This window comes from Melozone crissalis, unplaced genomic scaffold (assembly GCF_028551555.1).
Source record: "Melozone crissalis strain CALT ecotype California unplaced genomic scaffold, PUWL_Pcris_2 ptg000198l_1, whole genome shotgun sequence".
Lineage (NCBI taxonomy): Eukaryota > Metazoa > Chordata > Aves > Passeriformes > Passerellidae > Melozone > Melozone crissalis.
In genome coordinates this window covers 1,731,534-1,758,528 of record NW_026535962.1, presented here as the reverse complement: position 1 = coordinate 1,758,528, position 26,995 = coordinate 1,731,534, and the positions used below count along the sequence as shown (strand labels likewise).

The 26,995-nt window shown below is 49.0% G+C and overlaps 1 protein-coding gene across 1 annotated transcript; it reads right to left on the bottom strand.

Moving 5' to 3' along the window:
- Nucleotides 1–843: 843 nt before the first annotated feature.
- ILRUN (inflammation and lipid regulator with UBA-like and NBR1-like domains) lies at nucleotides 844–26,995 on the bottom strand. The gene is made up of 5 exons (XM_054294036.1): nucleotides 26,786–26,995; nucleotides 15,341–15,495; nucleotides 12,099–12,296; nucleotides 10,247–10,575; nucleotides 844–2,902 (listed from the first exon to the last, which is right to left on the bottom strand). The coding sequence occupies exons 1-5, from the start codon at nucleotides 26,941–26,943 to the stop codon at nucleotides 2,867–2,869; spliced, it is 876 nt and encodes a 291-aa protein (XP_054150011.1). The 5' UTR covers nucleotides 26,944–26,995; the 3' UTR covers nucleotides 844–2,866.

The window sequence follows — 26,995 nt, the reverse complement described above, 5'->3', positions numbered from 1 at the left end:
AGGCCATCAGAGATGTTCTACATTAGCCGTTCCCTTATGGGAGCTGATACAAACTGCAGTGTCATGAGGTCACCTGGGCAGAACTTGGCCAAATTCACCTCAATCTCCCCATCAAAAGTTGGACACCTGAAGCACGAGCAATCTGAGGGCCAGCTGAAACACGAAGCTCCAATAAACCAGGAGATAAAACCACCTTTGGCCTCAGTGAAACAGTTTTTACTCGAGGAAAAACACAGAGATAGAGCAACCCGTTTTAAACATCCTTGCAGTGCCACAGCAGGGGCCACAAGCCCGGCCCCAAAGATCCCTCAGCTGCCTGGGCAGAGCAGGGTGTGAGCAGCAGGAGCTGCAGATGTCAGAGCCCTGCCTTCCCTCACAGCCTGCAACGTGCACCCCTTGTCACCAGGACACCACGGACTGCAAACGCGTGTGCCTTCGGAGTGGGAAAGCACATGGCTACTTGGGGCACATGCAGGTTTTGGTTTTTCAAGACAAGGGAATAAATTCAGCCTTAGGAAGAGCACAGGAACACGAGTGTGGCAGCCAGGGGACACAGGAGGAGCACACGTGGCTGGGAGCAGAAAGTCAGCGTGGGGGTATCCGAGTGCAAGGGTCTCCCAGGTGCCTCTGCTGCCACCAGGCAAAGGTCACAGCACCAGCTCCAACTCAGGCTCAGACCTTGATTTCTCCTCCCTTCCACTATGCAGCTGACACAAGGAGCCAATAAAGATAAGGAATCACCTCGTCACTTGAACCAAGAGCTGTCTCCAGGGGTTCAGTGCCCTCAGAAGGGAGCAGCAGCGCTGCAGGTGTGATGTTCATTTCCTCAGAGGGGCTTGTGAGGGAAGGAGCGAGTGAGCAAAGATTCCACCTGCCCACACCACACTGTGGGGCTGCAATCACGCCCTAGATCAATCTCAGATCTAATACTCAGAACTAACCCAAGGCCAAATGTCACAGCACAAGAACCAAAGCTTCCAAGAAGCAGCTCCTTCAGGAGGTTCACTCCAATCCCAACACTTGCCCAGATCCAGGGCACAGCCAGGTGCCCACCAGACTGCAATACAAGTGTCAGGCAGTTCAAATCCTGTGGGGCCACTTCTATGCAGGCAGTTTCTGATCTTGTTTCTCCCAGCTAACAGATTTCTGAAGGCAGATTTCAGCTGATGGTGATCTGTAACAACTGAACCTCTGAAATGTGAACAAAATCCATCGCCCAGTCCTTCCTCTGTTGGACACCAGGAACTCCCACTGGCTCCTCGAGGTCCATCCACATGCACCCAGGTACCAGTCCTTGGCAGCTGCAATGAAAGATTCCCCCATTCCAAACCAGCCATAAAAACAAAAGCAGCCAAGAGCAGCGAGGGCAAAGCCATGCAGTGTGCAGCTCTGACACAGGGAAAAGCCTTCACTGGGCAGATCTGGAAGAAGGTAAAGGGAGCTTTGCATATTCCTGTATCTTTGGCAGATGGCTGTTCCAGCCTGGTTCTTTTGGGCAGGATGGTGCTGCAGGGCTCACTCCTCTCTGTTTGTGGGGTCAGCATTTCACAATAAATCCACCACCGTGCCTGAGACCAAGCTGCATCCCCTCACACTGCACTTTGCAGTCCAGAACGGGAGGAGAACATGCTGGAGGAACAGCAGAGCAGCCCAAACCTTCTGCAATCCCTCCCCTAACATGAGCCCACTCACAGCCTCGGTGCAGCCCCAAGCCCAGATGACAAAGGCAGGAGAAGAGGAGGTGACAGTGGGACCCAGCTGGTGGTGTCAACTCCTGCTCTGTGCTCCAGAACACAGGGATCAGCCTCTGAGCTACACCTCAGCACAGGAGAAACAAATGCAAACTTATGCTCTGAAAGAGAGGGGAGACTCCAAATGAAAAGGACAGGATGTCTGTGAAGCTTTGCAACTATCAGCAGGTGAATTACAGCTACAGAGATTCCTCTTGGCACACAGCTCCAGGCACAGCTACTGCACACGAGAGTGAACAAAAAGGGATTTTTAACTGCTAACCACACAGGACAGCTCAGCAACTTGAATAAATCAGTTTCTTATCAACATGGGTGTGTATTTGTGTACTTCATGTACAAGAGGGAAGGGAGACGAGCCCTCCATGTTATCCCAGAAGTCCCAGTGTCTCCCTCTCCAATTCTGATACTGAAACCTGTCCATAACGTGGCTCCCAACGACACGCAGGACAACTTAAAAGCAACACCCAAACCAAAAGGAAAAGAGGAAATAAAAGATTAAAAAGTTGGTAACTAAAACCAGCAGATGCTGTTAAAAACACAGTCCTGGGTGCAGACCCAACCTGGCATTAAAAAAGCCTGACAGAAGCAGTCCCTGCACAAACCCCAGCAGGTGCTGAGCCAGTCCTGTTCAGCAGCAAACCAGGACATTCTGGGAAAATGCACGCTGTCCCTTAGGAAAAAAAACCAAAAAAAGAGAACAAGAAACAAACAGAAATTAAACATTTGCTCAAACTACAACCGCTCTGTAGGCAAAATATCCTTTTTTTAAAGATGGCTTTTAAATTTTCATTTTTAAACTTCTTTTTAAGCTACCTAATTACACGTGAAGATGATTTCTAAAAACCCATAGTGTTGGTGTCTCTTCTTCCTCATAGCATTTACACCACTCTGAAATCCAGCAGTCACACATGCATACTCAGGTTTTGGATTTTCCTCTGGAAACAGCTAGTCTTAAGTTACTGGGCTTTTGTTTTTTCTTCTTTTCCAGAACACGGAGGCAGAGAAGGGGGGTCCACGCTGCGTCTGTCTGCCACATGAATCCCCCTCCCTTCCCCCAAAAGTCAGCTTTTTCTTAAATTCTCCTCTTGTCGATACCCGTTTTGTGTTTTTGTGTTTTAAGACTGTCCGAAGTGATAAGGACCGTGGAAACCCTGAAAGAAAGTTGGAGACATAATCAATTTTCAACAGGCAAGAAACAAAATGCTCAGTGCTCAGCTCCAAAGAGTGCCCAGCCCAGCCCAGGGCTTCCCACCAGCCCCACTGCGGCTCCAAGGACAGTGAAAGCACACATTCCAGGGTTGGCTTCCCCAGAGAGGGCAGATGCCACCACTTACCTCTGTCAGATGTTTTTTAGGCCAAGGCCACAAATTAACTTGTGTTTTCTACACCAGAATTCCCTATAGGTGCTACAACACCTGCAGACCCAGCCCCTGCAGCCTCCTCTGTCTGTCCCACAGACATGGGGCTGTAAATGGGTAAGAGGCTCTGCCAGAAAAAAACCCAACAAAAAAAGAATCGACAATCCCACAAGTGCCATGTGTGCCTCCTCAAGGTGACAATGCACATTTGCCTCCAGTGAAATCAACCAGAGCATTTACCAAAACCCCCAAAATGCTTCCTAGAGAATCCATTTCCCTCCTTTACATCCTGAAGTGAGTCACCTAAATGTCAGGTGTAGTCACAGGTCTCAAATTAACAGGAACTCCTTTTGTAACTTCTATTGTCCACATCAGTTATCCGGGGTTTCATCAGGAAGCAGAAGAAAGACCAACAGGCAGCAAGGGATGCCCCAGCTCACAGCAGATGAAGTTTGACAGTGAAGAAGGTACAACCCCCACACACACTGAGGTCAGGAGGGAGATGAGGGAGAAAAACTCGTATCTCATGGCAGAGCTGGAAGATCATTATGCAAATGCTTCTAAACACAGTCCAGCTCTTCCCAGCACACTCTGGGTAAGGCAGTGAGAGCCCAAACCATTCCTGTTCTGGCTGAATGGGAAGCTCTGACCTCAGTTTTCACCACTCTGCCTTTAACAGGGCAAATTTCCTAGGAAATGCCATTTCCTTCATGTTCTACAACTTCAAAACCCCCTCACTGCAGGAGCCAGGGCTGTGGAGCCACGAGTGGGAACACGGATTATGTAAAGCATCAACGTCACTGGCAAACCCCAGGCTGGAGAGCTCTGCTGCAGATCTGACTGGGAAGGAAGTGCCATGAACAGTCTGTAATCTTGCTACAGCTGGGGAGAAAAAGTTCATTCTTGGGGATATAATCAGGTGGTAAATACAAGCAAATGGCAAAATGAAGCAGCTCTCAGCAGCTCAGCAGCTCTCAGAATCCAACCAAGAGGAGGATCAGCAGACAATTAACCAGGACATCTCCTGAACTGCGTGGGAAGTATGAAAGACTGGGAACGTGGAAATTGCTGTTTGCAGACAGAAATACACGCAAGTGATGGAAAAACAAACAGGCTTCTACCCCAGGAATATGCTGCAGTGCCAGTTTGTAAAGCTTTTCAAAGGAGAACAGCCAGCAGATTCCAGCATGACAGTTCACCTGAGGAAGGAGATGCTCCCATCAAAATCCAGAGATTGAGAAATCCAACATTTCCAAAAATACACTCACTGAAACAGGGGGGAGAAGCAGGAGAGAAACATTAAGATGGTGTATAAGAAAAGGACACAGAGGAAAAGCAGTGTATAAACAGGATCCCAAGCAGTCTCACCTCACAGGGATTAAGCTATTGTGCTTAGCACTCTGCAGAAGGAAAACAGGATTTGCTGCTGATGACCTGCACAGACACATCTGCCAGAATTTGCTTCATCTCTGAGCTACCTGCACACAAGGCTCTGTTTGAGGCACTGCCTGGTGAGCTCAGGAGGGGTTTAACCACCCCCTGCCCCTCTGCTGGGACCACCCTTACCCCGTGTCACCTCATGGGGGATGCCAGAGGCAAAACAAACTTGCTTGCTGTAATCTGGGGGTTCCACAAGCTTCCCTGTGGTGTAAGGAACTGCCAGTCACCCTCAGTCTGACATCAGAGCAGCTCATTTGTGCTTTTGGATGCAGAGACCCTGTGAAGTCACCGTGAGCTGGTCTGCAGGGAAACCCTCTGGATCTCCACAGAATGGTTTCTGAAGCATCTAATTTAAAGCTATGCAATTATGCAAACTGTGTCAGTTAAACCCAGAGTTTAGCTCAGCACAAGAGATTCCTCAGCATGTACAGCTCTGCACCACCTGCCACCCTGCACTGAACACCTGACACCTGCAATGAGCTCCCCTGGCAATGCTGTGACCATGGTCAGCTCCTCCTGACACAAGGAATTTCACCGTGGAAAAGCCCCAAATCTTTCCTTTGGGAATTGCCACTCTTCATTACATTCTACCTACCCAAGATTCATTACTGAACATGAAATTGAACCCCACTTGCATCTTTAAGGTGAGTGAGAGCTGCTTTAGTGCAGGTAACTCCACCTCCCCTGTCCCATGACATTTAGTCACCATGCACAATGTAAGGGTTTGGTACCAGAAAACTTCAATTACTGCTGCAATGCAAATACCAAACCCCTGTATGACATTTTCAAGCCTAATTATCCCCTCTATGCAACATTTTACATCACAAACATGCAAAAATAATTCTGCAGACAATTGCAGTTTTTCTGAGTTGTTTCAATGGAAGGATTATTCCCAGTATTTTTGGTGCCTTCCCGTCTATCCTCCAAGTGGGATCACTGTTTTTATGAAAAGCTCAGCTGCAGCTTTGCAAACTCTTTCAGTTCTTCCAGAATGTTCCCCAGAAGTAACTGCTCACTTGCTGGTGGGAGCACTGGCTCTTCACACAGACCAGTGTGTCACAACACAGGGCTGTGATTTTCCAAGCATGACAACTACTGGTATAAATTATCATTTGCCTCGTGCCTCTAGAAGGGAAGCGAGATGTTTTGTGTAGTTAAAACCCTTTGTGAATACTGAGCTCTGCAAACCGAGGTACCTGTGCTGGGAACAAAGCGAGGATTAAGCAAATCTTTCACAAAGCATCACACACAGGCTTTCAGACAGCTCTTTATTTCACCTCTGTGACTGAGTCACCACCAATGCAGGTACACTTGCAGGGACAGGAGGTGGATGCACAGCAATACAGGAGTCTCCCAGTGGGCACTGACAGTGGCCCAGCCCAGGCTGCAGGTCCCCATCCCCTCAGGCCGCTCCTACCCCGCGCTGCTCCAACCTCGCTTACGTAAAACTGAGCACAAACAGAGAACAAACATCCAGCACTTGTGTTTTATTCCATGCATGCTGTGCAAACATGGCGTGGCTGGGAGACCACCAGGAAGTTCAGGACCTTCTGGGAGCAGGCACTGCAGGGCTGGGTCGGGTGCCTGTGGGTGAGGAGGGGCAGGGTACCCGAGTTCCCTGATGTGCTGCTGGGATAAACAACAGGCAGCTCTGCTGGGCTGCAGTGGGGCAAAGCTGGGCTAAACCCAGGTTATCTGGCACTTCCCACAGTCTGGAAGGACATGGATTTCGTGGATGAGCTGACTTGCAGCACCCAAACCACCAATCTCTCACTAGAGATGCAAACCAGCTCATGCCAGGCTGCAGTGCTGTGGGAGCTCCAAGTCCAACCTTCTCCCACTGTGTCTAAATGGATGGAACCACACAGTGACCAGCCCAGAGTGAAGCCCAGACACCAGCATGGAAGGGGCTTCAAAACATTTTTGGGGCATAATCCTCATGCATAAAGACAGTTTGATGCTCAGCTTCCAGTAAAAGTATTTCTGTCTATAGTTTACAGAGGTACTCCAAAAATCTGCAAAGTGGAGGCCCTGGTTTGGGAGAAGCATGGCTTTAGAAGCAGCAACAACATTTAAGCTCAGAGAGGGGAAGCCAGTTAAAGGCTCCAAGGACACAGGGTTGGTTTCCCTTTATGTACAGAAAGCTGCCAGGTAGCTCAACTCCACACAGAACACAGGGAGATGGGGAGCATAAACACAGCAGGAAAAAGGGAGCTCAGATTTTACAGCTGTGGACTCCAAATATGTTTCTATTTCACTGGGCTTTGAAGAGCAGCACAAGCAATGGCCAGGACAGCCAGGCACCATTTGCTTAGGTGGGGATGATGCTCAGTGTCCTGTCTGGGCAAATCTTTGCAGAACCACAACCTCCAGGGGCAGTTTGCTGCCTGACATAGAGAGGAGTGACTCCTCAATTCACCTGGGCAGCAGGTTTGGATACAGATCTGTGGGTTTTATACAGAGATGTTAAGTACAATCTAAGTGTCAGGATATGGCTATTCATTTCTGATCTTCTCAAACATGGAAACATGTACATTTCTTTCCTCAGTTAAGCAATTAAACTCTAATTCCCAGGCACTGTAAGACTGGATCTTGGGCTTTTAATGGAAAAGCCAGTCACAAGAGAGCAGCAGTGACCGTGCAGGGTTGCTATGAGACAGGAGTAAATAGGAGAGAGCTGTATCAACCTCAGATCTCTGGAGAATCCAGAGAAAGTGACTGCCAGAGAATAAAGTATCTGTGCATGGTGACTTCTGGGCATCCTATCCTGCACTTAGGCACATCTTTACATCTAAGAACATGCAAAAACTCCACTGGGAACAGATTTAACAACAACACGCTTCAAGCAAAGCCCTGGCAGGCCCTGGCCTGCAGCCTCCCCACAGTGAGTGTGGATGGTGGGCAGGGGGCCCCAGGGAGGTGGGTGCCATAGCAGGAATAAAGGGCACACAGCTTGTTCCAGCCATGCCACAGGTTTCATCTTACCCACTTACAGGGAATTCTGTGTCTGGTTTTGTTTGTTTTTCCCCAGGACACCCAAACCACCCACTCTGCTGCTGCTGTATAAAAGCATTTTGAATGTTTCCAGGTGTGAAATGCTGCTGTACTTGTGTAACCCAGCAGCAGATGGCACGTTGGTGTAGCCACAATCCTGACTCCAATGGGAGCTCTGGAGGACAAGTCACACCTGCTCAGTGCACCAGAGGGAGAACTAATTCCAACAAGGTCTGGCAGCTTCGAGTATGTTTTACACCTGCAGATGCCAGAAACTGCTCGTTTTATCTCAAAGATTTCATGGTCTCATGCACTGCATGACTGGGTGTCCCCAGTGTCTGTCAGCAGAGGAAGCCTCCACAGTCAGCTGAGAAATATTTAAGGGCTTATTTTGCTTCTAAATACAGGACACAGGCTCTTCTCAACACTTTAACTAAACCTGAACCATCTCCTTCACTCACCAAATGGCCTGGGGATTCCCTCCCTCTCCCAGGTACATGACAGGAGACAAAAATATCAGAGATCCTGCCCAAATAAATAAAATCCAGGAATTCTTGGAGTCTGTGCCACTGCCTAAGCAACCCACAGTGCTCTTCTGTGTGCTCTAGAACCTGAAATAAAGCCTTTCACATCAGTATTCAATCACAGGGCAGCAGGTCCCAATGCAGCAGTTTTCCTTCTCCTCTGCAGCAGCAGAGTACAGGTCAGATCCCCTGGGGATGAGGAGAAGATGGGCCAGGTAGAGCTTTTCCCAACAGGAACTGGAGCTCCATCTGTTCCTCAGGTAATTCAATATCCCTGACATCACCTCTAATAACTCCTTTTCTGCTCCAGCAGCATCTCCAGCTGGGTACACCATGCACACAAAGGGAAAAAAACCAAACCAAACTGCATCTCCTTTTCCCAGAGGCCTGGTCAGGGAATGGGGGGGATGTTCACCTGACCATTTCAAACCAGACCAGGCATCTGGGATGTCCAACTCCCTCAAAACTTGTTTACTACAGAACCAGTATTGTACCAATATGAATATTGGGTCTGTGGCAGAAAACCTCCTACCCTGGGCAGGATGGGCAAGGCTGGAACAGGACTCAGATCTTCAGACCTACCAGAACAGCCTCCAAAGGATAAAATAATCTGTCTTAGTAGGTCACAAACAAAAGAACTGCAGTAGAGAGAAAAACCACCCAAAAATCAACTGGCTTCTTCATATCCCCCACCCCAAAGCAAAAAAAGGACTATAAAGCTGTCCCTTCTGAAGCCAGCAAACAAAATGTCTGCTTTAATCCCAGACAATCCACCTCAAATCCACCCAAGAATATTCTGTAAATACAAAAAGAAACAAACAACAAACAACCCCAAAACAAGGAAAAAGGGGAGGAAAGGTCACCTGCCCTACGTTTGGGGTTAGATTATAACTGCCCCCGTTTCCTCAGAGCACAGAGCTCTGGGTTACCAGCTAAACCAGCTCACTTCAACCTTGTGACACCTCTCAGGTGCTGCTTCACTCTCCTGCTGGCTCCTCTCCCACAGCACAGCTGCTCCTTGCCAGGGGCGCTGGTTCCTCACAGCCATGTTCTCTGAAGGCAGCCCCAGCCCAGCCCCCTGGGGAGCACCGTGACCCCAGCACGCAGCACTGCCACCTCAGGGGGCGTTTCACTGGCAGCCATCACTTCCCAAGCCATCCACTCCACTGCTGTGAGCAGGGCCTGGCAGCAGGAGCCAGCCCAGAGATGGTGTTTGGGACCACTAAGGGGGGCAATCGGGCTCACCCCACACATGCCAGCCATAAAAGATGCACAGCCCCGGGGTAAAGGTCACTAAAACAAGATCCACTGGCACAGGACAGGCAGGGCATCCAGGGAGGAACTAAAGTGCTGTAGGTGAACTAACATTAGGGCTTTATTAAGTCATTCAGCAACCAAGTGTTATTGTCCTACACAGCCTGCTCAAAGTACAGTAAAGCATTTTTAAAGGATTTAAAAAATCAAACTAGTTTGACATACGACAGTACACACCTACACATACTGCTGCATTAACAGGTGGATTCTGAATTGTAAATAATCCTGCAATTCATTTTTCACACACAAGCAAATAAAAACAGTCAAAATATCACTCAGACTCATATAGCATCCACCAAGCAAGCTTTTGAGAGAGATTTAAAGTAAAGATAATTTAAAAGTCACCTACAATTATGAACAAGACAAGGACACAGACAGGAACGGTCCTTTGATTGACTGTTCCTGCAGGCAGCTTCTGAGATCAAATGGTGTGCTCTGGAGTCTCCCCACACCAGCTAAAAAGAAGTTATCTGGCTAATCTGAACTTTGAGGGTGTGGTAATTTGTTGTCTGTTCAAAATTATGTCAAACTCAGGACACATCTAGAGAGATATTTTGACTTATTTGCACACGCAACTGGAGCAGGCTCCAGCCACTTGTGGTTACAGCACCCAAACAAGGTTATATAAATTTTAAGAAGGACTTGAAGCAAAAACAAAAAGGTGGATCTGGTAGAGTCTATCAGAGGCAAAAAATATTTTAATATAACATGAGGACTTGGCAGAGTCAGACAGTCAAATTCAGAACCTTCCTTAGCAGGTCTGGCAGAAGCAGAAGGAAAGGGCTTTGCAGTTTGGAAGGAAGAGCAATTACACACCTGCCAGGCTCCTCCCCTACCCGTTCTCCTGCTCGCCCAGGGCACCTACCTTACTGTACGTCACTACCGACAAGTTGTTCGAGTGACTGCTGGGGGAGAGATTTACAGAGTTTTGTGACAGTCCATTCTGATCTTGTTCGATTTGGTCAGGAGCAGGCCCCCATGTGTTTTTGCTGATTGTGCCTAGCTCGGAACCCCCAGGGTCTTTTAGGTTGTTTTCATCTGGTTGCCTGTTCTTCTGTGGAGAGGCGAATGGGTTAAAGTTTCCTTCTACCTTGCGATGCGGCTGCGTGTTGAACTCTGTCTCAAAGGATGACAGCTGCTGTGTGACACCCAGAAGTCCTCCAACTTCCACGCTGAGGATCACCCAGATGACATCTGTGGAAAGATACACGTTTGGGTTGTCACTAAATAGGAGTTTATGAAGAAGGGTCAGAAGGAGCAAATGAATTCCATCCTTTACACTAGCAAGAAAAAGACTTATTGCTCAAAGCACATTTTTACAAAACCTCAGCAGTACTGGTTCCAGTGCCCCCAGTTTAACAGGCCTGGGATTAGCAGTTTGAATTTTAGGAGCCAATTGAGGACAGTGAGATTCTACTTTAGTGGAATGTGACTCGCCTACAGAACTCCACACTCTACTAGGGCCAGGACTCCTACTACACACCACTAATCCCCCTGTGCATAACTCCCCTCACTGAAAACTGTACAAACACCCCTACTGAGCCCTGCATTCACACACCACTGATCTTGTACACACACATACCACTGACTGCACTGCACAACCACCACTGACCCCCTGCACACCCCCAGCCCCACCAGTGTTCCCCCCTCCCCGCCCCATACCCGTCCCCCCACAGGCGGCTCTGGAGCGGCCCCGCAGCGCCCTCTGCCGCTCTCTCACGGCCTTGCGGTCCAGGTGCCACCCCGGGCTGGCACCACCGGGCCCCCGCCCCAAAACGGGACAAACGTCCGGGCCCCGGGATCGCCGGGGCAGCCCCCAGCAAAGCCACCAGCTCGGCTGCAGGGCAAGAAGGACTCAGAGCTTGGCGGCCAAAAAGGTTCAATCTTCAGGTTGTGTTCTGGCAAAAGTGACAACTTCTGGCAATGCAGGGACATCTCCCATTGTCCAGGACTGTGAACCCTCTGGAAACCCTGGGAAACGCTCGGCTTTGTGAGTATACAGGAACAGCAACACAAACTGGACAGGCTGTCCCACCTGCACGGGGATATCCCTCAGGGACACACTGTGTCCCCTCCAGACAATGAGGAGCTGCATGGCAGTGCCAGCACTGCCAGCCCCCTCCTTCTGGCACTGGTATTTTTGCCTCCATGTGCCAACACCGCTCACTCAAGCCCTGAAACTTGGGATACTCCCAGCTGCCAACACAGACACAAAGATGTTCTCAGTGTAAACTAAAGCTGGCACAAAAGGGAGGGAAGGCTGCACTGAAGGCAGATGTTTGAGGCCCAGGCTGAAGCACCAGGCAAAATAGCCAAATGTGTTCTTTAAACAGAGAAATAGCTCACAGGGGGTGCACTAAGTCACTGCATTAACCCTGGGCATTAACTTCACATGAGGTTTCACCACTATTTTATGCTCATATGCAGCTCACAAAGTTAAGCAATGGAAAACTGGGAAAGAATCTCAACAAGGACTGAATGGGAAAGAGTCTCCATGAGAGCTGTGCACATCCCTTTGTTTTCCAGAGTTTTATGTAATCTGTAATTTGTTCCAGTGCTTAGAAAATACTGACCAAGACAACAAAGCATCTCCCTTGATGTTTTCCTCCACTCTGTGCTGTGTATTTAAGCCCAGGGCTGGCAGAGCTCTGCCCCCTGCTCCGTTCTGTGTGTGTGCTGTCCCCAGTGGGGCCGTGGGCAGGGAAGGGGCTGCTCACCTCCGTAGTAGAGTCCTGTGGCAGTGCACATCCGCCACTGGCCCTGATACATTCCGGCGGTGCTGGGGCTGCACATCTGCACGCTGACATCAGCCATCTCCTGCGGCTCCAGGGACCTCACCATCACCATGTTCACGTGCCCAAACTGGTCTCCACCGACATACTTCAGGCAAACCCCTGGGGGCCACGCCTCCGTCCCTGGGATTAGACAGCACAGGGAATTACTGACGGCGCACCAGGAAAAGCTTTGGCTGTTTGTGTAAGACTGGGTGAAACACGCTTGTTAAAACAGTTGTGCAATTGTTGGATGGTCAAAGGGAACCGAGATACACAGGACACAGCAGCAGTGGATGCTGAGGAAACCTGGTTTTCAGAGCAGGCTTAATTGGTGCATTTAGGGACCAGCAGGTGTTGTGTGCCCCTATTTCTGCCTCCCTCCATGAAGCTCCTGAACCATGCCACATCAAATACCTGTTATTTATATAAAGTGTTGGCAATGTGTCCTTTCAGGGATTCATTTCTTTCTAAGCCTGTTAGGAGTCTCAAGAGGGACTCAGTTTGAGCTGTAACTGAAGTGCCAGCACTATTTCCTAAATGGATTTATTTCTCTCCTTGCACCAACCCTTTTCTCAGGCTTGTGCAAAGGTGGCAAGAAGGGTTGTGAACACACAATTCATCTGTGGAGATCCATGTTTAGACTGCAGACACCAGGACTGACAGCGTGACCTGGCAATCAGAGAGACAGAAAACAGCTCCTGCGTGCAGGCACCGCTGCCAAAGATAACAACTGCTGGGGCAGACAGAGAGAAAAAGCCTCTCTTCTGAGACTCATGAAAAATCAGTTTAGCACAATTTTCTTTTGCTTCTTCCCCAGTCACATCACATGACTCAGCCAAGGACTGAGAACACCTCCTGCTCAGCTGAGGCTGACGGAAATGGCTACGGAAAGCCTGAACCACCACCAAGCCTGGAACTGCTCCGTCTGGTCCGAGGCGAGCGTGCTGGAGGCTGCTCTGACCTCACATCACCTCAAGGAGCATCCTTTGCAACAGCTTGCCTGCTAATTTAATCCCTGTGGACACTCCAGTGAAGGCACGGCAAGGGCTGATTTTCTTGCCAAGTCCTTATTTTGGAATTCCCAACGTGGCAGGGGGAGCAGGATGTGCACGAGTGCAGAGGGATGTTCAGTGTGGGGGATGCACCAGCACAGCTGGAAAGGTGCTGAGAGAGCAGGGCTCTGAAACAGGAGCTGGGTGTCTGGCTGACCTCAGCCTGGGGCATGGGGCACTTGAGCATGAAGCCTCATCTGCAGAGGTTGGCAGCCCAGCAACATGGCTTAGTTTAAATTATTTATGTGATTTTTATCAGGTTTAATGGCTTTAGGCTTGCAAGGTGCCTAGAACGCTGCAACTGATAAGCCTCATAAAATGAAATTATGATTATGTCATTCTATTTCAGTACACTCATCTCTCAGGAGATGATAAATTGCAGAGAGTGTCCTGCAGAGCCAGCAGCAGCTGGGGGCAGAGTGGGGAGAGGAAGCCAGGCTGTTAAACCCTGCTGCTCTTTCAGCAATGGTTCTAATACAAACTGCTCCTTTGGCAGACAAGGCAGCACCATCCTGCAGGTACCAGAGCAGGGCATTGTTTTTTAGTGACACAAATGAGAACCTGACTGAACTGAGCTCACAGCTCACACGCCTCGAACTGACAATCTCTGAGCTCTGCCTGTCACACTCATCAGACCTGCAACGCTCCGGTGACACATGCCTCAGGTATTTTGTGTTCTAGAACTGAAGTCATGTAATCAAGGACTCCTGTAGAGCTGTTAAAAACCTTGGCTCTGCTTCAGTTATCTGCCTCACAAGTAGATATTATCTGGAAACACTATAGCCCTTTGATACTATACCTTAATTAAACCAAAGAATGGTTTTCAAATGCTGCAGTGCTCCTCACACTGCAGTCATGAGCAGCATGTGAAGCTGCACTTCACTAACCCTCAGCAGTGTGGTTGTACCAGGCCCTGGCCTCCAGCACCACTGCTAGGGCATGGATGGAAGGTCTGACAAGCCAGGTTCAAACCACACAGAGGCCAAAACATGTGTGCCTTGCCAGGAAATCCTAAATCAAGATGAGATCCAGTCCCCCATTTTAGAAGGCCCAGGATTTCAGAAGGTGAAACATTCCAAGAACAATGAAACATCCCCTGAACTAGGATGCTAAATTAAGGCTGAATTTGCATCCAGGAAATGGCACATCAGAGGAACAAGGAAGGGAGGAGTCAGCCCAAGATAGAGGTGTGGTCATAACACACACAAATTGAGATACTAAGAGTGGAGAAACAAGACCTATCACACTTACTAGATTTGTAAGAGCTGAATTTGGGACAGATAAAAAAATTGCCAGTCAACTTTTCACAGTACTGGAGTTCAAGCACGTTCCATGTTTCACCCTTCCATTGTACTTCCAAACAGAAGGAGACAGAAAAAGTACACTGAAATATTAAATCCTTCCTCTAGAACACATCCTCTATAAATCAGTGTTCTTAAACATGCTAATGAAATACTTTTAGATTTTTAGTGTGGTTTTAGTGTGGATATTCTGTCCAAGTCCTGCAGCTATTCACAAGCAGAAATACTGAGGGAGCTGAACCTGACTCGTGATGACTCCCAGCATCACACCCCAGTGTGAGATTGTTCTCTCCCACACAAGTACAAGCAGGTCAATTAAATTCAGACAGAGTTTGAAATGTTCATGCAACATCCCCTCGCTGCACTGCTTGAGGACAAGGGATTCCTTCACATCCATGGATCTCATTTTCCTCTCTGACTGCATCCCACCAGATCAGGCACTGGGAATGCACTTTGCCAGCCTCACTTCCTGGATCCCAGGCACTGCTTTGACTTATTCCAAACTGGAATGTGGTCTCTCCAGCCCTGCATCCTCTCAGAGCATGAAAAGGCAATTCTGCCCGAAGTGGACCTGCCACATGACCCTTGTGTCACTGCCTTGTTTGTCTACAAGTTCCCTAGAGTTTGTTTGTGTGGTGGCACAAGGAACAAGCCTGGTGACCTGACCGAGCTGCCCATCCCACCACAAAATGTTTGTGCCAATCCAGGAAGGGAACTTGCACGGGCTGGCAGCACCTCAGGGTGGCTCCAGCCCAGCTGAGTGACACAGGCTTCCTGCCTCAAGGCAGCATCCCTCCCACTGCATCCCAGCACCTGCAGCTAAAGGCCTCACCTGTATTCTGTATCCTCCATGTTTTTGTAAACTGGGTATCAGGAGGGATGGACTCTCCTTCACCTATGGTGACATCTTCCACAAATGACATGGAGGGGACATTGATATTTGGACTCTCAAAATCATAGTAGGCTCCAATGGCAGCTTGTAGATTCCTGAAAAGGAAAAAAGCACATTACAACCTGAAGTACAGTTGGGCCAGGCCCTTTGCACAGGTCATATGTCATCCTAAACAGGTCAGCAAAAATATCCAGGCTGTAATAACTCTGCTGCTCGTGTGATTTTAAAAAGCTTTTATCTCCATCACATATGGATTCTCTAAGATACCAGAGCTCAAAATACAGCACTTTTTCTTGCCAGGGACACTGGCTTAGATCACTTTTCTACTCTGCTTCTACTTTCCCTGGAAACTTTAGAACTTACAAGTCTTGGAGGCCTCTACTCCAACAGTTCTTTATGAAACTTGCTGAACAGTTCAGGAGACACCAAGAGAAGAGCAATGTCACAAACACCGGGCAGTTTCTTCACCAGCCTTGTTACCTCAGCTCATTTCAAAAGGACCAACCAAACCTCTCCATTTTCTTTTGGCACACAAGGTTCAAAAGGAGCACAAGAGGAACAAAACATGAAGATAACTCTCAGGGCCAAAGGGCACCAGTAGCTACAGATAATAACTCCAGCCTCGCTGGAGTTTTTGAAACATAGCATCAGGTACAAACTGTTTATTCATCAATAAAGTGCCTGCTCAGCTCTGGGTAGTCACAACTTGCAGGAACTTACAAACCACCTGAGTCAAAAGTTCTCACTGAATAAAGATAAATGACAGTGCAAGTTTGTGATGTATTAAGGACATTCAGAAAGCCACAATGCTATCGATTCCTGAGCCATGGTGTAGCTACAACTCATGGTAATTACTGTGAGAAGAAGAACAGTCAGGCAGGAAGAGGATTCATGAGCCTCAGCTCAGTTCCACGATATACTATTAAGTCATTATGTAAGTGTTTGGCAAGTCATGTAATTCCTCTGTTTATACATGTCTGAGAGGTTATGGCCCTGATTTACATGTTGTGAGTGGGTGCTGTGAGAATGGAGATGAGTAAAATCTCCCCAAACGCAACGGGCATAACAACTGCTTTTTTTATTCATGACTGCAGAAATCTGTGTTGCTTTTTTGAGCAGGATAGAAAAAAAAACCCACCAAAACCAAGCCTTCAGAAACTGGGAACCAGCACCTAAAACCAAAGCCCTGCAGAAGCTGCTCTGTGTGGGCACAGTGACATATTGAGGGGCTGGACAGTGGTGGGGTGTCATGTGTCCGAGTCAGACAGCCAAGGTGAAAGCAAGAGAAACATTTGCAGCGTGACCCTGAGCAAGAGCAAACACAGGGCTTTGCGGGGCTGCTTGCCAGCTGGAAAGAGGCTTGAAACAGTGAGTAAAGAAACTGCCTCCTGTTCAATTCCTACAGTGTTCATGGCAAAAAACATTCAAATCAGACACATTCTGGATAAAATCTGGACTGCATGGGAGCAGTGTCACTTTCTCCTTACAGAAACCCCAGGGGACCCAAAATGCAGCAGCTGACTGGGGGGCAACAGCAAGGGGGTAGAGCCACACTGGGGGCACTGGGAGAGGACCCAAAGAGCCCCATCGGTTTTGCAATCAATCCATCCATCACAGCACCAGAGCCAGCAGATAATCGCTGTGTGAGTCACAGGAGTTGCTGACATTCTGCTAAGGAGGCACTGGAGGAATGGCCTGCACAACATGGCCACGGGGACAGATCAGCAATTCAGCAACCCCAGCGTCACAGCCAGACCTTTGCCATCCGTGCCCAGCGGACTCTGGTCCAACGCAGGAGCCACCGGGTCCCGTGCTGTGGCCAGAACTCAGAATTCCAGAGCAGAAACCATCCTTCAGCCTGAGGCGGCTTCTACTCAGGAGTGTCAGGGCTCCATTTAATCCCGCCAGCTCAGTCAAATGCTGCAGGAAGGGGCCATGTCACATTAGCCAGTAAACAGAGACAAATGCTCAGTTTTACGTCACCAACCGCCTGTTGCTTATACACTGCACAAGATTTACATAACTCACACCAGGGCTGTGCCAAGAGACTCCTGCTCGCTCACCCAGCTAACACCATGAGCTGCAGCTTAGTTTGCACCAGGATTTCTTCCTGTAGCACAGCAATCCAAGGCAAAAGGTATTGTAGGAGATACAAAAGACAGCAATGCAGCTCTTTCTCTTCCTAATCCACTACTACATAACTACATTTTCAGATGGACCACAACACCTTGTGAGCGATCGTTCTGGAATCAGTGGCACTGACATTTTATTGACAATGACAGGAAAAATAAAAGCTCCGAGGGGCAGATTTCTACTGCAACTCTTTGCAAGGCAGCCTGGCTGTGTTTGTTTGCTGGGCTGCAAACAGGCCTCAGAAGGTAGTGGGCTATTTGTGCACACAGGCCTGGGGCCAGCACTCCCATCCCGGGGTCATATTTCAGTGTGCTTTGCCATTGGGAAACAACAACACTCCTCTGCAGCATCGGGTTAAAAACTAACTAAAGAACAACACATGCTGGAAACACAAATGGATTTGCCCCATTTGTGATCAAATATTCCCAAACTCACCTCCCCACTCCCACCATATGATCTGTGTGATGGGGGATGTTTGGGGTGAGCCCTTCTATGTGTTTCAACGCCTCTTGGACTTCCCAGTAGAGAACTACAAAGAAGCTTCCAGAAACTGAAAAGAAATTCACAGTGGCAAAAGCCAAAGTCAGGATGACAAAGCAAATCTGCCTTGAGTTCACGTTCTTTGACACAGACAAGCCCAGGAGATAGGGACAGAGCAGTGGCAGCTGCTCTCTGCCAGAGGCACCCCCGGCTCACACCTCGCACAGCCACTGGCTCGGTCCTGCTCCTCCCCCGAGAGACAGCGCTCCCTCCCCTCCTCCCTGGCCCCAAAGCCCCCGATCAGCTGCAGAGCAGCACTCCGGGGAAAATGCCACTTGCAGAGGTGAACTCTGCTGATGTGCAGGCAGCTGAAGCCAAGCAGCACAGCCTGCACTCGCCCTCCTGCCACAGGCACAGCATCAGAGCAGCCCACGGCCAAGTGTGACCCTAATGACAGAGATGCCTTAGGGCACACACACTCCAGGCCTTGAGATCAGTCTATTTTTAAATACATGAGATCAGTCTATTTTTAAATACATATTTGGGGTTTTTTTAGGTCTTTGCCCAGCTGTAACTGCACAGCCCCAGCTGCAGCCACTGCAGGGACAGACACAAGGGTCAGCCCTCAGAGGCTCCAGTTATCATCTAAAGGCTTCTGCTCACACATCCCTGTCTGCTCCATTTCACTCCTCAGTGACTTACACCACACCACTTACTATCCTCTGCCATAGGAGATAAATTACCATTATAAACCAAACAACTCTGCAAATCCAGCCAGTGTAATTGACATGATTGAGCTCTCCTAATTACAGGGGTGGCCATGCAGCTCTTTCTTCACAGGGCCCTCCAGGTCTCAGGCCTTACCTTCCCAAAATTAAGCAATTTTTCCATTTTTAGAGCAGTCCTGGACCACAGCAGTTTGTAGCCTTGCCACACTAACAGAGCAGGTGTGACAGGATCCAGCTCCCAGCAAAAGCCTGCAGTCACCCCAGGGATGGGGTGAGCCCAGGACTCAGCACCATGCTCAATTTTAGCCCTAAGAGCAAGATTCCAGAGAGAGGGGAGTAGGAAGCAAGTACAGGTTGTAGCTCCACATCATCAGCCAAATGCACTCTAACTCTGGGTATCCCTCTCCTTCCTCTCCAAGGGCATCCCAGAACTCTTGGGTGACAAGTGCTTTTCCCACACAACACCAAAGTGTTCCTTTCCAGATCAGTCCCTCTGCTCTGCTGCTTCATTTCAAGCCTCAGGAACTAAATTACAATAGTCAAGTTAAAATCTTCTCTGCTAATAGCTCTGGTGACATCCCTTAACAACTCTTAAGTGATAGCAAAGAGGTGGCTCATCTTGAGCCCTTCTTTCCCTTCCCTGTTTTGTCCAGCCAGCCTTTTGTTATGTTAAACCAATATATTTAGCCATTAATTAATTAAAGTAATTCAGTGTTCAAAATTAAGAGAAACTCTTCCAAATCAGTTCACGAACTCAAGGCCTCCTTACAGAACCTCCCTGTCCTGCAAACAACCAGCAGCACACAGGTAAATGGAAATTGTCTTTAAATTGGTTGTATCAGACTTTCTTGGGAGACTGAAGCACAGAGGCTGCTGAGGCCTCAAGCAAAGCAGGGCACAGGCCCAAACCCTTCTGCTCCCCAGAATATGGAGAATTCTTTCAGCACAGAGAAGTTCAGTATCTTGGAAGAAAAGCAGTATAAGCAGGTGCCTCAAACATACAAGACAAGGGACATCAGAATTTGAACTATAAATGTTACAGGAATCTGCAAGCTTTCATATATTGTCAAATTACTTGATGAGCAAGCCAAAGACAAAGATGTAATTTTTTTAAAGAACAGATTTTTGGGGGGTAAAAATTCAAATGAAATCACAGCTTAGGCTCAAAGCCCAGCCTGGAAATCTCCCTCTCTCTGGCTCTTGCCCATCCCACAGCACAGCACCCACCATGGCCTGATCCTGGGGAGCATTGCAGGGCTCTGCCTCTCCTGAGCTGCTGGAGAACACACAGACAGAATGCTCCCTGCAATGGCACCTTCCATTGGGAATTTCAGATGGGAGCAGCCCTCAGGCCATGCACAGCCAGCCAGCAGTATTTATGTAACAAATGGACTTGGTGATTGGGAGGAAGGTGCCAAGGTCTGTCCCTGTGGAGGGTGAGAGGAGCCAGGCAGGTGCCCTCAGCACTCACAGGGTGCAGTGTTTCGTCATGAGCCAAGCAACTCAGGTGACATCCCCTGGAAATATGCAATGTGGACGCTGGGCAGTGCTGAACAGCACAATAAAAGCTCCAGCACAGAGCACGTGATGCAGGACACCTCAGACTCCTCTGTAACTCAAGTCTCCACCTTCACAGAGCTCCTGTCGCTCTCCAAATGCAGGCTGTAACCAGGCACCACAGCTCCCCATAAGGTGTCTATTGTTAAAAAACAAAAATCAACAGTGCAGCAGATGGACAGTTTCTCACTCCCAAATAATGGAACTTCTCTACATGATACAGGGGGAGAGACTAAAAACACATATGGGAGACATCCGAGTGAGGCAACCCCTTTTGTCTCTTCATTTCCAGAATTTAGTTGGATGTTCCTTACCCCAGCTCCTGGGGACTTGGATTGCTGCTAATCCAGGCTGGGACATCTCCAACAGCTTCTCTTGCTCCTCAAGCAGGAGATGCCTCACTCCAAGCCTTGGAGAAGGCCAAAGGGGGTGGGGGAAGAGGCAAACACATCAGGCTGCAGGGAAGCACTTCTACCTGGAGCTTTCAATTCAAACCTTCAGTAGGGATGACACATGGCAATTAAGTGCAAAGCCTCAAGATGTTTTGAAGGGCTGGAATTTTAATCAGTGAATATCTTTCAGCAGACAGAATTTCAGAAAGCAAAATTACTGTGTCAGTTTTCTTCGTTCTTGACCCCTCTTACACTAAAGTTACACGAAATTCTATGTATGAAGTTGGGAAACTACATTAGAAGATGTTTGACGATGGAAAAGGATCACTGAGGGATGCTGAAAGCTTTAAGCTGAATTTATACAGCTGACTAATTTAAAGCTTATGTATTTTTTCACATGAAGACACAGAAAAACATTCGTTGTTTTAGCTGAAAGCAGCAGTTCCACATACAAGTGGGGTGTTCTAGGAAGAAGACAGAAACCTGTGGTCACAGAAGTGATCCTGTGTCTGCAGGGGCAGCTCGAGGAGAGAAACTGAGAGCCCACAGGAGAGGCACAGAGTCCTCAGAACACCAAACCATCAAAGGAACTCACTTTCCCTGAGCAGCTTTAATGTGCACAGAAACACCAACAGCAGCTGCTGAAACCTTCCAGAGATACCTGCACAGGGCTGAGCACAGCAAAGCACCTGAGCACAGGGAAAAGCACCTGAGCACAGGGAAAAGCACCTGGGCACAGCCCCTTGCCCAACAGCAGCACCACAACAATGCTGCTACAAGCAGGAGTCCCCAGAACCATCCCCAGCAGCTGAGCCCTCCCAAAGCAGTTGGTCCCAGCAGCTTTGAGAGGGGGTAAAATATCCTGAGAATGTCCCAGCAGGAGCTGCCACTGAAAACAGGCAACAGCTCTTGTGGAAAGTTATCGAGAGCTGCCAGTCCACAGGAGATTCTGGAACTGCCAATTCCTCAGTACAAACCATGTCACCAATCTATAATTGTCTGATGAAAGTGAAAGGGGATTAAGCTACAGAAACTGTCTGAGAACAAGTTGGGGCATGTAAGGCAGAGTCCAGCTGGACCAAAATGATATTTATTGTACCCAATTCTGCTACAGTTACCTGCTTATGCTTTCATGCCACAGGCACCAAAGTTTTCAGTGCTTTGCACCTTAGAGCACAATTATAGTATGTTCCACAGTTATAAATACAATTTCTTTAGAGTCTAGATTTCATTCAAAATAATCAGGTCAAACACTTGAGTTGCTCTGGAGAAGAGGTGTGGGGTTGGAGGTTTTTTTTTATGCACTAGATAAAAGCCTCTAAGAAAATATTTTTAAATTCTTTAATTCTGTAATGTTGCTATTTTTAGTAGCATTAGGAGACAGCTGTGGACACAGAGAGGCAGCAGCCTGGGATGGTTCACAGCCTCTAAGAGACACCCACAGTGTTTCAAGCGAGCCACAACAGACCAAACAGTTTAAAACCTCTTTTCCTTCCCCAGCCCAAGGGTGTAAATGACCTTGCACCCACCACAATCCACAGAGCACCCCAGACTGTCCTGACATCCAGGTGACAGATCTGCTTCTGGGGTGCCACTTCTGCCTGTGAGGACAGAGTGTCACTAGTGGGTTAGAGTAAGATGGACATCGAGTCCAAAGCCTCAGCTTCCTTCTTCCCTAATGAAGTTTATCAACACCCATCGGTGTTTTGAGGCAACCCTTCTCACCAGATTTGGCCCAGCTGGTCAGCATAAACAAATATTAACCCAAGCAGAGTCACACCAGACCCAGAGTGCTGGACAAACGTGTCCTGAGTCACAGAGAGAACACAGATCTCTGTCACCTGATAAGGATGACGGGAACTCCCACCCGCTGCTGTCCCTGCCCCATGGCTGCTGGGGGAGGAACAAACACCCACAGGGAAGGAGGATTATTGGCAGAATCAGGGCTGGTTCCTGTCTCCTTCTTGGCACGAGGATTCCCCACCAAAGGAAGGGGTGTCAAAACCCAGCTCGAGGTCTATGCAGGACAGTGGGGAAGTTTTCCCCACATCTGTCAGAACATGGATTCAATCTGAAGAGCAGACCAAACATCTGTGCTCAGAGGACACCTGCAAACACCTGAGGTTACAAATCAGGAGCAATGCTGGTGTGAGCCACTGTGTGAATCACATCCCATGTGAGTGAATCCCCCTGACCCAGTGTGTTCTGTTAAATTCTGAGTGTCCTGACTTCTCATACAAATACACCTCAAGTATTTCTCTGAGCAGCACCTACAGTTCATGTAAGTCACGGGAAAAGCAATTAAACCCTTATTAGTTAAACCATGTCTTTAGACTCCCAATTAAGTACATCCACTTCTGGGCAATACAGGTGTTTCACTGTGGAAATGTGAATCTATGAGACAACTGTAGCACAGAGCTGCCTCACACCTGACATGAGACAGAACAAGGTTTTACTGCAGATTCCTGCAGTATTTTCAGAGATAAACTTATCTTCATGCAAAACATTACCTAGGGAGTACTAGTTAAACCATGACACAGCTACAAATTCTCCTAAATAGATGAAAAAACCACGAGGATCTCTAGAAGAGATCTGACAGCCTTACAAATAATGACCTTTTCACCTAAAGCTGGATCCAAAAAGCTTTGTTAAATAATGCCTTTTTTTTCCCCCACACACAATGGAAACCATCGTTACCTGACACACTTCAATTAAATATCACACCTACTGCTCTGATAAAAATTCAGCTTTCTAAACAAGAGCTAAAAAGAGAATGTAAAGAAACATTACATGTAATTATTGAAATATACATTAGTTCTTCCAAACTGGGAATCTCTGAGCCAGCTACACTGAAATATGGATTTTAAATCCACTACCATTAGCTACTTCAAACTAATTCACTTTCTCGTGGAATTAAAGCAGCTCCAAGCCTCTCACCCACAAAGTTGGCACACACTCCAATTCAAAGAAAATCATTCCATTTTCTTGTCCCAATACAATTTCCACACCAGCTTTAGAGGAATCCAATGACTTTTATTGGATGACTTTTATGGAGCTCCAGGAGCTCCTGTGAAGGCCAGCCAAGGCCAAAGGGGCTCAGACCCTCTCCTGCCCATCTCACAGGTCACTGTGGAGCTGCAGGTGACCCCTGGGACTCCCCTGCACCCCAAACCCCTCCTGTGAGCCCCCTCCCTCCACCTGTGCTGGGGAAGGAGCAGAGCCAAGGTAACTGAGGGGGATTTCATCCTGGATGCAACAGTAGCAAAATGCCCTCCCCACTTCACTGCCCAGGGTTTCCTCCCAAGGAAGAAACGTTTTCAGCATCAAAACAGCTCATTTTTGCTTCTGCTTTTTGAACAAAGAAGTTCACTTTTGGTTTTAGGCCGAAAGTGAAAGCTCAGCCTCTCCCTCAGCAGCCTCTCTGAATGGAAAATAAATAACTAAATAGTAAAGCAGGATGGTGTGTGCTGCTGCTGGGGAATCAGATCCATGCAGCAAGAAGTCAGCCCAGAAAACAGACATAACTCTAGCAAAGTGTTTAATAACTACCAGGGAAAGACAAAGGGTTTAACCTGTATTTCCTGCACATCAAGGAACAGCCTCTGAAACTTTGGATGTATATGTTCAACCCAAAGCATTTTGGTAGCACTTAATAAAACCAGCTGACAGCTCTTTAGCACTGCCCAAGCCTGACAGAGGTCTGAAGGGGCACTGAGCATTCCTGGGAACTGGAGAAGTGGACACAGACTTTTAGAGGCTACTTACAGGTATTCCTCCCCAGCCAGCCACTAATTTTTCCCCCTAGATTGGCCAAACAAGCTATTTAAAATAATTCCTTTATTCCAGCAGTACTGCTAATTCACTCTAAGTCCTCTGACCACAATTCCTAATGATGCTCTTGGAAATGCTTTTTCAAAGCACATTAAGCTCTGAGTGTTCCCTACAGTACAGGGAAGACACAAAGTGGGGAAGGAACTGTGGGTCTGGAGACAACAATTATTGCCAAAGAGCAGCTTTCACACCTGGGAACAAGCTCTAGTGAAACTATTTACGTGTTTGTTAATTAACTCACACATGGGACACTGCTACAGAGAACCTGGAACACCCAACACCTGCATTTGTGTCACCCACCATGAGCTCTCTCACCATTTCCTGCAGGTGAACATCAACCCTGACTGGGAACACTTGGAAAAGCGACCTCAAAGTCTCATCAAGACAAATTATTTGCAGGACGTGCTGGTGCCAGAAGGTTCTGACCCTAATCCCAAGGCAAACCTGGTAGGGCACCTGAACCACCTGGGCAGCGTGGGGTGCACAGGGCCCCTCCATGACACGGGAAAGGCGCTTCCAGAACTGGGACACGTGTGCTGATTGTCCCTGCTGAGGGACAGCAGGGGCAGGGCAGGGGCAGCCCAGCAGGGCCAACGACCCCGGGGCCACGCAGGGAGGGGAGGGAGCGGGGCAGGGGGGGCAGGCACGGGGCACAGCACCCGGCTGGGGGAGAGGAGCAGCCCCTGCCAGGCTGGGAACGGGCTCTGAGCCCTCTCAGAGCAGCCCCAGCCCGGGTTTGTTTGCACACACATCTCACCACCCCAACAGGCACGTGCCCATCCAGCCACAACTTACCAAACTTCATAAAAAATGTGAAAACAGATGTTTTCAGAACCAAAATACTAAAGTTGGCCATTTCAACCACTTCAGTCAGTTCTGAGGCTGGATTTGAAACGCTGTTATGCCAAACAAGAATTCAATATTCCTGAATGAAAAAGAGCTGCTTCAGCACAAAGCAGGAGCACTCTGGCTACACAGAGCATCTTCAGGAGTAACTTTCAGGCAACTCCGTTCCCTGCTCTCCCCAGGAAGCTCACAGAATCCCCAGGATTATAGTTCAGTGTCAGTTTTAGTCATATCACCAACACATGGATGAAGTGGGAAAGCATCTTCTGCTGGGAGCCAACCGTTTCTTCCAAGCAAACTCCTGAACTCCTCGAGATCTTTCATATTGCATCAGCTTACAAAACACAAGGAATTACTTGCTATTCCCCTACTCCTACTGGAGATGCTTATTTGCCACTAAAATTCGGTATGGAGCTGTAGGAGGAAGGAAAAACCAAAACCAAAAAGCCGACCAAGTTGTCTCACTACTGTTTATAAACTCAACAATTCCACACAAGTTTTCCCCCAACTGTTGATATCCTGACCTCCCCCTGGATTTCAGTTTTCAAAGCCGAGGTTTCTGGGTTTGATGTTCTACCTCTAAGCAGGTTTAGCTAAGTGATCTCTCTGCTCGCCGTGTCTGAAACACACAGAACTCATTCGCTCTCCTGCAGCTCCCACCCTGCAGAACTTTTAGGTCAACACACTTCGGAGATGAGCAGAGAGGGCTCAAAACGAGCCAAACCCCCCGACTAACAGAGCAGCTGCTCCGCAACATCTTTTTTACAGTTCCTGCGCTCACTACACCAGAACACTCCTGTGCGCTGTTTTTCACCCTTGTACCGAGTATCTCCCCTGTTTTTCTCGAGCTACAGCCTCGCTGATAACCCGTGCCTGCTTTTTCCTTGAGCAGTGACACAGAGCCTTTATCAAGACAAACACACACCCGAGAGTCAGAAGATTTAGCGAGACCCTCAGTGCACAGGCAGACGCTGAGTTTTCCCCAAACACCCCGGTAACTCTCACACGTGCACCGCGGCCGCTTCCAGGCTCCTCCAGCGCCTTTCTGCCACAATTTCCCTCCCTCTGAAGCTGCCCCAAAGTCGGGGCGCCACAGCCCGTCCCCGAACGCAGGCTCGCACGCCCCGTGGATCTGTTCGCCACCCCAACAGCTCCGCGGCCCTCGCACCGGCGAACCCGCAGCCCGGGCCGGGGCCGAGAGTCAGCCCCGTCCGCCCCGGCCCCGTCCCGCTGCCGCTCCGCCATGGGAGCCGCCTCCGGCCCGGCCAGGGGACAGAGGGCCCGGCACGAACACCGCCCGCTCCCCGCCGTGGCCCTGAGGTGACCGGGCCGGGGGGGGGCCGGGCCCGCGGCCCCTCGGCCCCGCGAGCCCCCTCAGGCCGTCCCGCCCGCCCCCCCCCCCGGCCCCGGGCCCGCACCAGTTGGTCATGTCGAGGAAGAAGGCGCAGCCGGCGGGGCTGAGCTGGAAACCGAGCAGGCGCTGGAACTCGCCGATCAGCACGTCCTTGTCGGTGGTGCCGAGGCAGCTGAACTTCTGCATGAGCTCCGCGTCCAGGTCCACGTCCATGCCCTCCATGGCCGGGGGTCCCGGGGGCTCCGCGGCCGGGCCGGGGCCGCCTCAGCGCCGC